General features: G+C 41.1%; 1 protein-coding gene across 4 annotated transcripts in view; it reads left to right on the top strand.

Annotated features, from left to right (window-relative positions):
- The window catches only part of LOC136832815 (ubiquitin carboxyl-terminal hydrolase 24-like), a 374,979-nt gene that overhangs the window by 50,272 nt on the left and 311,693 nt on the right, over positions 1 to 13,014 (top strand). For all 4 annotated transcript variants that reach the window (XM_067094450.1, XM_067094436.1, XM_067094461.1 and 1 more), the window contains exons 7-8: positions 2,417 to 2,528; positions 2,740 to 2,951. In XM_067094450.1, the coding sequence (XP_066950551.1) occupies positions 2,417 to 2,528; positions 2,740 to 2,951 (324 nt within the window). The remainder of the gene's footprint in view (positions 1 to 2,416; positions 2,529 to 2,739; positions 2,952 to 13,014) is intronic.

Raw genomic sequence — 13,014 nt, 5'->3', positions numbered from 1 at the left:
TCAGGTGATCGGGACAGAGTGGTCCCTTCACCCAGACGTTGTGGAAAGGTTGTTCGACCTGAGGGGGCGTCCAGTCATCGCTCTGTTTGCCACCCAGCACAACAGAAAACTTCAGGTCTTCTGCTCAGTTGAGCCAGACCCATGGGCGTGTTCCAGCATCCGTGGGACAATCTCAGACGTCTACCCCTTTCCTCCATTCTGTCTGATTCGCAGGGTGATCAGCCAAGTGATGATGACCCTGAATCTCATGATGATTCTGGTGGCTCCCAAATGGCCTCAGGCAGTTTAGTATCTCGACCTGCTAGCTCTCCTTTCTGAGCCACTGAGAGAGATTCCCCTCTGGCCCAACCTGCTGTGTCAACCCCACGTCGAGTGGTATCACCTGGCAGTGCAGTCCCTGTGTCTTCATGGCTGGTGGTTATCCACCATCTCCTGCGAGCGAGAGGCTTTTCGTGTCGCATAGCAACTGAGATGGCTGGATACCTCAGACGGTCCTCAGTTGTGGTATACCAGGGAAATTGGGTCTGTCTTCTGTGGTTGATGTCATGGACAAGGTATCTCTCCTGTTGGAGCAGTACTGTTCAGCAGGTCGTGGACTTCCTCGTCTTTCTTCGCTGAGAGAAGCTTCTCTCCTTTTCAGCAGTAAAAGGCTATCAGGCCACACTTGGCTTAGTCTTGCAGCTGGAAGGGGTAGATATCTCCTCTTTCTTCGAGATATCTCTACTGATGAGAAGCTTCGAGAGATCTTGCCCACCCAGGGACCTCAGGCCCCCTGCATGGGATGTGACTATCGTTCTAAGGAGCCTGACTCACGCACCGTACGAGCCTTTACAAGAGTCGTCAAACTGGAATCTGACCCTCAAGACTGTCTTCCTGCTTGCCCTGGCATCGGTGAAGAGAGTTGGCGAACGTCACGGACTTTCCTTTGATGTTAAACGCTTGAGGGGATGGGGATCAGTTATGCTCTATTTCATTTTGGACTTTGTAGCAAAGACTCAGAACCCATCGGTCTCTGACGCTCGGTTCGAGTCCTTCACAATCCCCTCCCCAGAGGACTAGGTAAGTAATCATCCAGGCGAGATGCTACTGTGCCCTGTTAGAGTGCTGTGGTGCTACCTGAATGGAACTCGCCATCTTTGGCCTAAGTGTCGACGACTCTTCGTTAGCGCTGGCTCAACCAAGAAAGAAGTGTCCAAGAACACAATTTCTTTCTGGCTTCATGAGGCAATCAGGAGAGCTTACTCTGTTGCTGGAGAAGACGATACCGGTATGCTTCCCCCGAGAGCTCATGATGTCTGCAGCATTGGTCCATCCCTTGTATTCTGGAAGAACCTGTCAGTTCCAAAGGTTTTGAAGGCGGGGATGTGGTCCCAACAGATCACCTTCACTTCCTTCTACCTTCGGGATATTGCCCACAAGTCCTTGGACACTTTTTCCTCGGTCCTGTGGTGGCTGCTCAACAAGTTGTATAGCTTACCCGGCTCCTCTAACAGGACAGGTTGCATCTCGCCTAAGATTACAGTTGTGGATGGGAGAATGAATGTGGAGTGACTGGCCTCGCTTCCTTCTCTTCATCTAGGCTCTCTTCCTATGGGCAGAGAGTGGATGTGCCATTACATGCTGGATCTTGCGGTCGATGCAGGTAAACATACAACTCGAGCTTCCGTTCTGTTTCCTTTCGGGAGCATAGAGGCAAACCTGCTCCTTCCTCTAGCAAGGGTAGGTAGGAGATCATGACAATAAGACGAACCCAATGCTTGTATTTGCCTTAATGTCACCAACTATCAAGGTTCATCCCAGCCTACTTTGCTTGAACTAATGTTTACTCATTCATGCAAAGGGACCCAGAGGTTTGGCAATTGATCTCGCGTTTCTTACAACCCGATCATTTTATCAGAGGCAGTTTTCCCTTTCTTGCTCTATCGACCAGGAAGGGAACACAAGGTGTAGCGAACTCCAGTCAGTTACTTTGCACAAACAAAGAATCCAGTCTGATTGTTCACCATCAGATAATTCAGGAAATTTCACTAAGCACATAAATCACAAGGAAATTGTTAATTTCACGAGAGTGGTTAGCCCTTTAGCAAGTGCTTGGGTTACTAGACTTAGATCTACCTGTTACAGTAGAATCCATCCACACATATACAGCACTAGTGGAGGACTGTTGCATTTTCTTTCTTCTTTTCTAAAAGGCTAATTGTAAGTACTGTAATGGGTTTGTGGTGAAACAACTGTTTTACTTTCATCTTCCACTTTGTCTGCAATTGTACCATTTCTTTTATATGTATTGATAAGTAATTGTACCATTTGCTTCATTCAGGCACATATTAGTTCATTTCTTACTGTCTGGTGTCAGTGTCTTCAAGCCTTCTAATATGCTTTTTTGTACCTGATGTAAAATGTATTTGCCTTACAGGAACTTGCCAGATTGATTGAGGATAGTGAAAGGTCACGCAATGCTGGTACTGATGCAGATTTAGTACAGGAATGGATGACCACAAATTGTGTTCTTTCTCTTGCTCTAGAAGGTAATTATCTTTTACTCTTTCTTCGCAACTAATTATTTTTTGTACCCTAAAGTTTTTGAGCATCTGGACTTTTATGCTTAGGAAAGTGGGAACCATATGATTATTTTCCTAGGTATATACAAAGCTCTAAAGTATGATTTGTAAATTAATCATTTACAGTAATAATTATTGCATCTACATTTTACTACTAAAGTACTTTTTTTTCTGTTAGGAAACATAGATCAGGTGCAATATACAGATCGCATGAAGGAGCTTGTGGAATTCATGGGACCAAAGTTGCAAGAGGAGGAATTGTCTCGCATTTGGCATATGGCTGAACAAGCTGGTCCTCATGTTGTAGATAACATTCATCGTATTATGGCCGCTGCTGCATCTCGATTTAACCCTCATCAGTTTGATCACCTTCTTACATTAATCAGAAAAGTAAGCTGATTTAAAATTGTTTCTTATGAAATGGTACATTTCATATAAGTGACTTACCAAGCAATTACATAGCTGTAGTTTCTAACTTGCGCGGCAGTCTGGCCGCTGCTGCATCTCGATTTAACCCTCATCAGTTTGATCACCTTCTTACATTAATCAGAAAAGTAAGCTGATTTAAAATTTGTTTCTTATGAAATGGTACATTTCATATAAGTGACTTACCAAGCAATTACATAGCTGTAGTTTCTAACTTGCGCGGCAGTCTTTATTTAAAAAATCATGGTAGCACTTTGATAGTTTTGTGTAGGTGGCAAGTCCTGTCCACTAACGGGAGTACTGGAAACAACTTAGCAGAAAACCTCATTCTTTTTCTGCTGTACTCCCGAGTAACGTCGGGAGTTTGCTGCAGCTTTAGTTTACTGATTTTCGGTTGTATGGTTGGATTTCGGTGACGCATTATCACTTATTTGAGTAGCCTTCAAGCTTTAACACGTTTCCAACGATGGGACCCACCAGTGGGTCACACTGTTCTCTCATTTGCTGCAATGTGACCCACCGGTGGGTCCCAATAGAATAAAATTATTTTTTTATTTATAAAAAAACTTAAACTTTTAATTGCATTTATTATTTTAGTAGATCAGTATTGCTATCAAAGGGTTGAATTATACAAAAAAAATAAGAAAACTAAGTTTTATTGAAATAATTGCAAAGAAAATTTGTCTGACATTCAGTATATAAGAAAATTAGTTTTCCATTCCATTTGCTAATGAAAAATCATATCACTAGTTATGTTTGAGATTGAAACATGATAAACATAGATATGGAGTGCCATCACATGAGTCACAATATGTGGAAACCTTTCTTGACTTGATTTTGGCCACTTTGGATCCTTCATTTGCTGCTAACATTTCGTAGCAGCCTCTGCATCGTTTCCTTGTTTTTCTTTTCTGTCCTTCTGTTTCTTTGAGACAATGTGAAGATTTTCCTGAAATATTCATACTTGATTTTCCTGGTTTGTTTTTTTCCTTCATGATACCACTAGTATAGTATAAGACAATAGATTCCTTGAATGCACGTAATGACATTTTCTTGACAGCAAAGTACTTATTGTTCACTAAAGTACCAGCAATAAATTCTAATGATACTTTTCTGTACCATTTTATTGACTTCTTCAGAGGTGAATAATATGATGACATTTGATAAACAAGGTGGCATTTTTTTATTGTGAGCGAGCTAATGCACTACCTTTTTTGTCCCATGTTACCAAAGGTTTTAAAATTGAAAACAAAGGGAAATTTCTTCTTCACTGCAGATCATAAGACTCGTGGAATAATAATATTTTCATGATGACATTTGATAAATATTTTAGGTTGTTTTCTGATAAACACTTTACAATCTGTGGCCGCTAAATGACAAAACATTTCTAATGATTTTTGCATATGTAATAGGCGAATAAATTTCCTTTAAAATGAGGTATGATTCATAACACACTTTGACACTCGCCACTCATTTGATCTGATAAATCAACTCCTTTCTTGTTTCTTGATTTCTTGAGGTAAACCAGTCCTTATGACTTTACCTGTGTTGATTAGAGTAGCATCATGTTCTGGAACTGTTGATAGAGTCACAACATATCTTTTATCTTTCCAATTGAATACTTTCACTCCATTCTTATTTTCTGAGGCTTTAATTTCACCTCTCTTTAGTTTTGCTTTTGTAACTGACTTTGGAAGATACTTTCTATTGACTCTTACTGTGCCACATAGGTAAGTCTTCCGCTGAAGAAGATACTCTCCTAAGAAACTGGAGATATAGTAATTATCTGCAAACAAAGTCACTCCCATATCCATATGATTTGCAAGGAGTCTTACTACAAGAGATTCAGTCTTACTTAGAGGTGGAGTAGCTACTCCTACAACAGTATATAAGTCCATGTTTAGAGTGTATCCATCAGGAGTGCAAAGTTTGAATAGTTTGCATCCATACTTATGGCTCTTTCCAGGGATGTACTGTCTGAAAATGACACGGCCTCTGAAAGGCACCATACTCTCATCAATTATAACATCAGAGCCTGATTTATAGATTGATTGATACTGCACCAAAATCATATCTAGTAATTTTCTTATTTTCCAATCTCTTCCGACATTAGGTTCTTCATTGTTGCAAAAATGTAACATTTGCAAGAGCAAGAGGAAGCGGTCTCTACTCATTGTTTTTTGGAACAATTTCATTCTTATAAAGGATGCTTTTGACCAATATAATTGGATCTCAGGAATGGAACCAATCCCATGTAAATGATAAGTCCAATAAACTTTTCAATTTCTTCGTTATTTGTAGGAACCCACTGCCGTAATTTCGATCTTCTTGTTACAGTAACCAAAGAAATTTTCTGCTCAGCATATCGATTGGTTTCTTGAACAATTAGATTTATAATATCATCAGTAATTATTTGTTTGTAAACATCAATAGGCCAAATTTGGTTATCTGTAGACGATGGATGCACAGTTACACAAAGTTCTTTCCCAGTAAATCCATGTTGTCGAACTTTCTTAGTCACTTTTATCCACTCGGCATTTGGTGGACTTGTGTCTTCATTCAAAATTTCTTCCTCATTTTCTTCCTCATTTTCTTGCTCTTCTTCAGTGATTTGATTTTCAGAATCATCATGGAGAGACTCTTCACTTGATGAACTGCTTCCTGTTTCTGAATAAATATATTCATCATCAGAAGTGTCTTCTTCAGAAGACAGTTCGTCTTCAGAATTGGAGCTTTCATTTCTATCAGATTTTTTTTTACTTCCATAAAAGTTGGAAGCCAACATTGTAACACCTGCAAAGATGATATGCTGTTTAAAGTTTTGATACTAAGGTAAAGCAATATATAGAATTACTGATTGATTTATAGAAATTTAGAAAAGATTCAAAACTATGGGTCATATTAGGTCATTCACTGCCTAAGAAAAAAAAAAAGACAAAAAAGGAAACCCTTACCAAACCCTCAAATATATAAATTACATATAAATCAAAAAAAGAAAGAAAAGGAAACCCTAACCAAACCCTCAAATACGTAAATTATATATAAATATTTATTACATGATAGCAGGTCTCATAGATACAGAGTGGTTAGCTACAATTAAAAAAAAAATGGGACCCAGTGGGACCCACCGATGGGTCCCATCACACTGCAGTAATAAAATTTTAATTCAGATGCGATAGGACCCAATGGTGGGTCACGGCTTTTCTTACCTCAACAAAGTCTATCTTGTGAGAGACAAGCATGAACAACCTCTCCCCTTGTTGTCTCCTTTGGTACTGACAATAGAGCAGTTTTACTACTGTCGCAGTACCAGCATTCCAGCCATTATGGCTGTCGCAGGAAACGTGTTAATAGCTTTCAGGATAATTTTTTTTGTTCTTTGGTTATTATTATGTCTGATTAAAGTTCACCTAGTTTTGCTATTGTAGCAAAAGTTGGCAAACCAGATTAATCAAATCTTCATATGATTCTCATACAATTTGCAGTAAATGTAGTGGTCAGAAATATAGTAGGGAGAAAACTTGTGCTAAAGGTAATGATTAGCAAGAGTAGAAGGTACTTAATCTCAACTAGGCAAATTAGAGAGGGATAGGAAAAGGAAAGCAGCCTTTAGAGCTTAGAAGTGAGCTTCCCTTAGCCTAGTATTCTACCCTAGCCTAGGTTAGAAGATAGCTCTGTTATTCCTTCTTCCCCCTCCTAATTTTTCTCCTGCTACTAGCCATCCTACTTTTAATCCACCTAAAGGCAGTCCCCGGTTATCGGCGATCCGGTTTTACGGTGCTCGTCTAGTGACAATGATAACTGGATTTTCGACACCGATTCCCGGTTATCGTCGCTGATAACCGGTTATCAGCGCTGATCGCTGGTTATCGGCGGCGCTGATTACCGGTTATCAGTGCTGATAACCAGGGATCAGTGCTATTATCGCCAATTTTCGGTTATTGTCACACTGGCGGGAACAGAACCCCACCGATAACTGGGTACTGCCTGTCCTGTACTCCCACGCCTGGCTCCCTTGTTTCTGAACCTGATGCCATTGTCAGTCTAGAGTCTAGGTTTCACAAGAAAATTGTCCTACTAGTGAATACAGTACATTGGCGGAGTTACATGCGTCCCTGAAGGCATTTATGGGAAAACGTATTCTGACGGCACCACATCCCACAGTGTGACAAGTGATAGTGCTGTGCAAGTAGAGGAGATGGCTTCTTGTCCTGCCGGTTCTCCTAGACGAACGTGTCTATCTTGCTCCCCTAAACCTGAGAGAAGACATGCTTGAAGTCTAAGGGAGGCCGGTGGGGTTTGCCCGCAGGTTGCTGCCCCCTCGGTCAAACCTGTTGCACGAATATCCCAGGTATTGGCAGACAGCCACTGGAAAGGTGTCTTGACTGGAGAAAGGGTTATGCAAGTGGAGGAGGTGGCTTCTTGTCCCGCCGGTTCTCCTAGACAAAGGTCTCTGTCCTGCTCCCTTAAACCTGAGAGAAGACATGTCAGAAGTCCAAGGGAGGCTGGTGGGGTTTGCCCACGGGTAGCTGCCCCCTCAGTTGTACGTGTTGCACAAATATCCTAGGTTTTAACAGACAGCTGCTGGAAAGGCGTCTTGGATGTGCACCAGTTGTCGTCCGACTCAAGACTCCAGCCCAGAGTGCTTTCTAGATTTGTCTCGTCCATTAAAGAGGCACATAGGCAATGCTACCCACTCTTCTCCGGTGCCCAGTTAACGGTTAAGGAGCCGGGCGCAGTCCTCAACTTTCCTGCAGCGCATGGGATGGTCCTGAGTATTTCTCTCCTGAGTGTACCTCTGTCAAGTGCCAGTGTAGGCAGTCCCTGGTTACCGACGGGGGTTCTGTTCTGCCCGGCGCTAGTTGCTAAGTGCCCAGCAACCGCTTCCGAGCCCCCGGCGCCAGTGCCCACCGCCAACTCTTCAGTATCAATCTACTGCTCAGAGCACCAAACACCTGTTTCTGGCCGCAGATCTCCTAGTCTATGCAGCCCTCCTTCAATATTTGCGGGCGAGCATACCTACCCTTTTTCGGCTCCAGCTAGCCTCTGGTCTTACTTACTTCAACCTTCTTAACCCTTTAACGCCGAAGCCGTATTTACAAAAACGTCTCCCGTATGCCGGCGGTGTTCGGTGAGTTAGCGCCGAAGCGGAGAAAAAGTTTTTTTCAAAAAATCACAGAATGCTTAGTTTTTAAGATTAAGAGTTCATTTTTGGCTCATTTTTTTTGTCATTGCCTGAAGTTTAGTATGCAACCATCAGAAATGAAAAAATATCATTATCATATATAAATATTGGAATATATGACAGCAAAAAAACTCATATAATTGTATACAAATCGCTGTAAGCAAAACGGTTAAAGCTAATGATTTAATTTTTTTAGTTGTATTGTACACTAAATTGCGATGATTTTGGTATCTAACAAATTTTAAAACGATCAAAGCAACACAGAAAATATTATCACAAAATGATGCATGAACTCGTAACGCTCGGACGTAAAAAAATTTTTTTTTTTTTTTTCAAAAATTCACCATAAATCGAAATATTGTGCTAGAGACTTCCCGTTTGTTGAAAAATGAAGCTAATTGATTGAATATTACTAGACTGTAAGTGTTTTAGCTTACAATTGCAGTTTCGACCATTTCGGTCGAGTTAAAGTTGACCGAAAGTCTAATTTTTCTATTTATCGTGATTTATATGAAAATATTTCAAAACTGATAAATGCTACAACCATGAGTTATTTTCTGTTGTATTGTACATGAAATTGCACACATTTTCATATATAAAACTTTATGTAACGACTAATATAAAATGGTGCAAATATTACGACAACGAGGCGAAAAAGAATTTCTGAGATGTTCGCAGAGTTACCAGCATGAGACGTAAGGAAAATGTTTTTTTAAAAAATTCACCATAAATCAAAATATTGTGCTAGAGACTTCCCGTTTGTTGAAAAATGAAGCTAATTGATTGAATATTACTAGACTGTAAGTGTTTTAGCTTACAATTGCAGTTTTCGACCATTTCGGTCGAGTTAAAGTTGACCGAAAGTCGAATTTTTACTATTTATCGTGATTTATATGAAAATATTTCAAAACTGATAAAAGCTACAACCATGAGTTATTTTCTGTTGTATTTTACATGAAATTGCGCACATTTTCATATATAAAACTTTTACGTAACGACTAATATAAAACGGTGCAAATATTACGACAACGAGACGAAAAGAATTTCTGAGATGTTCAGCCGAGTTAGTTAGCGCGAGCGTAAGGAAAATGTTTTTTCAAAAATTCACCATAAATCGAAATATTGTGCTAGAGACTTCCAATTTATTGCAAAATGAAGTTAAATGATTGAATATTACTAGAATGTAAGAGTTTTAGCTTACAATTGCGTTTTTTTGACCATTTCGGTGGGAGTTAAAGTTGACCGAAGGTTGAAATTTTGGCAGTTACCGTGATTTATGTGAAAATATTTCAAAACTGATAAAAGCTACAACCATGAGCTATTTTCTGTTGTATTCTACATGAAATTGCGCATATTTTCATATATAAAAGTTTATGTAACGACTAATGTAAAACAATGCAAACATTACGACAACATGACGAAAGAATTTCTGAGATGTTCGGCCGAGTTACCGTCAGACGTAAGGAAAAAAGTTTTTTTTTTTCAGAAATTCACCATAAATCGAAATATTGTGCTAGAGACTTCCAGTTTGTTGCAAAATGAAGGTACATGATTGAATATTACTAGAATGTAAGAGTTTTAGCTTATAATTGCGTTTTTACCATTTAGGTCGAAAGTTAAAGTTGACCGAAGGTTGAAATTTTGGCAGTTATCGTGATTTATATGAAAATATTTCAAAACTGATAAAAGCTACAACCATGAGTTATTTTCTGTTGTATTGTACATGAAATTGCGCACATTTCCATATATAAAACTTTATGTAACGACTAATATAAAACAGTGCAACATTACGACAACGTGATTGAAAGAATTTCTGGCGCGGACGTAAGGAAAAAGTTTTTTCAAAAATTCACCATAAATCGAAATATTGTGCTAGAGACTTCCAATTGGTTGCAAAATGAAGTTAAATGATTGAATATTACTAGAATGTAAGAGTTTTAGCTTACAATTGCGTTTTTTGACCATTTCGGTCAAGTCAAAGTTGACCGAAGGTTGAAATTTTGGCAGTTATCGTGGTTTATATGAAAATATGTCCAAACTGATAAAAGCTACAACCATGGGTTGTATTTTGCTGTATTGTACATGAAATTGCTCACATTTTCATATATAAAACTTTATGTAAAGGCTAATATAGAGCAGTGCAAAAATTACGACAAAATGACGAAAGAATTTATGAAATTTTCGGCTGAGTTACACCGTGCGTAAGAAAAAGTTTTTTCAAAAATTCATCATAAATCGAAATATTGTGCGAGAGACTTTCAATTTGTTGCAAAATGAAGGTACATGATTGAATATTACTAGAATTTAAGAGTTTTAGCTTACAATTTCGTTTTTCGACCATTTCGGTCGAGTCAGAGTTGACCGAAGGTTGAAATTTTTTGTAGTCGACGTACGGTACGTCCATTCGGCACCCAACAGACAATTTTAGTCGATGTATGATACGTCCAATAGGCATTTAAGGGTTAATGAGGAGCCATCCCGATGACATACCTAGGCCCCCCACAATGGTGTTTTCCTCATCTTCTAAGAAGACACTCAAGGAGATTGCAGTTTGGTTTTCTGCTAAGTGGGAGCAGGGTAAGGCTTCCTTCGTCTTTCCTCCCTCGCACTTAATCCGCGTTTAATCCATAGGAGGTTTCTTTCCGACACCACAGGGGAAGCTCCTTCCCGACGCTTGGTGTTTTCGTTGGCAAAAATTACGTTTTTCGTCAGCAGAACTTGACCTCCTTGTCAGAGACCTCTTAGAGTTGTTTGAAACTTTCAGTTTCTTGGAATGGATGGTGAGAACACTAGCCAAGAAGACTGAAGATTACATGATTTAGTTGGAGGCTTCACCTCGGACTGGCTAGGAGACCTTTCTCATGAAGACTAGACCATCAGGAATGGCTCTCTTGAGCTTCCAGATCCTTTCTCTTTTGGGGGTTTTGAAGAAAAGAGTTTTTTGGTGCTCCCGTTCCACTAAAGGAGTCACTCAGGCCCAGAAGTCGGACCTCCAATAGAAATCGACTTAGGATCTCCTGGCGCGTTCTTCCAAACGCCCCAAGGATTCATCCGTGTTTGTTCCTAAGACGGTCTCTCCTCTCCAGCAACATCCCTTTTGTGGGAATAAGCTCAAGTCCAGTCTAGGACCTGCTCCAATGTCCGCTTGTCGGACAGAACTATCAAGAGGGGCTCAAGCCCTTGCCCAAGATATGAGGAAGAAGTCCTCCATGCACAAGTGGGAGCCAGTCTTCTCAAGTTTTGGGAGAAGTGTAGTATCAGAGGGACAGAACAGTGGATTACCAAGGTTCTGAGGGAGGGCTGCTCCATTCCATTCATGGGGAGCCCCCTCTTATGGTCCCCTCTCCCATCATTTTGACAGCCTACTCAAGAGGCTCAGGAAAACTTTCGGCCTTTTTGGAGGAGGTCTCCTCTGTCCTTCGAAAGAGAGCCATTGAAGAAGTTGAGGATATCAGCTGAGAGGGCTTCTATTACCGTCTGTTTGTGGTCCCCAAATCATCAGGGTTGGCGGACCAGTCCTCAGTGCAACCGCCCTCATTCTCTTCTTCCAACAGACGAAGTTCAGATGGAGATGAACCAGTTAGTCCATTCATCCATCGAGATGTTCGTCAAGTTATGCAAACTTCTCATGAGAGTTTTTAATTCTTCCTCAAGGCCAACTGGGATAGAGAAACACAGCTGGACACCTACGAGTTCCCCATCAACCCGGAGATCAAGTCGGACAGGCATGGTGGCGGTTTGAATGTAGACTTTCTGAAGGAAAGCCCTTCATCCTCTGAGCCCAGACCTAGACTTCTATTCAGACTCCCCGGTTCTAAGGTGGGGAATCCTCTTGGGGAACTGGGAAGTTTCCGGGACGTGGTCACCGGAAGAACAGAACCTTCACGTCAGTGTCAGAGAGCTGAAAGCAGTTCACTTAGGGCGTCAGTGCTTCTTGACCCTGGTTCACAACAAAACTGTGGTAGTCCATTCATACAGTACCACAGCCCTAACGTACATACAAAAGCGAGGTGGCGCTCACTCATTTTCTCTCTGCCGGACAGCAAGAGACCTTCTACTGAGTCTAGTCACTCGATTTATTCTGGGCAAACTAAATATGCTGGCAGACGAACTGAGCCGTCGGAAAGTAGGTCCTTCCCACTGAGTGGACCCTGGATCCCCTTGCCTATCTGAATCTGCGATACCATAGGGCAGGCCGATGTTGGACTTGTTTGCCACCTCAAGAAACCATTGCCTTTCCCTCTTTTGTTCTCAGGCCCCGGACCCTCTAGCATGGATAACAGATGCCATACTGCAGGATTGGTCCCATTTGGACCACTACGCCTTTCCACCCTTTAAGTCTTGGGCTCATCGCAACATTACGATGTCTCTCGTAGCTCTGTTCTGGCCCATGAAAGAATGGTTCCAGGACCTGCTACGGTTGTGGGTGGACTTTCCAAGACCCCATTCCCCTAAAAACCGTGTCTGCTCACGTTAAGAGATACCAGAGGGTTGTCCGCTCCTCCCCTGACAGGCTTCAGACTGTCCGGAAGCTTGTCAGGGCATATGGGTTTTTCAAGACATGCTGCAGAGGGTTTTGCAAGATGCAGGTGTTGATTTCCTAGCCACGTCTTCCAGGATACGTGGCCTTGGATATTGCTAACATATTAGCAAGTTCCAAGCCATCGATAAAGGGTAGGTTTTTTGTTTTCACAAGGATACGCAGTTGCTACTTTACCCTTGGTTTTTAGCCAAGAATGGGGACCCTTCCGAGCCCTGGCCCCGATCTTTCTCCATTAAGACCATAACAGATACCTTGGCTCTGAGGAAGAAGAGAGAGTTCTTTGTCCTGCTTGGGCCTTA

This window comes from Macrobrachium rosenbergii, chromosome 4 (assembly GCF_040412425.1).
Source record: "Macrobrachium rosenbergii isolate ZJJX-2024 chromosome 4, ASM4041242v1, whole genome shotgun sequence".
NCBI lineage: Eukaryota > Metazoa > Arthropoda > Malacostraca > Decapoda > Palaemonidae > Macrobrachium > Macrobrachium rosenbergii.
This window is presented reverse-complemented; position numbering and strand designations above follow the sequence as displayed.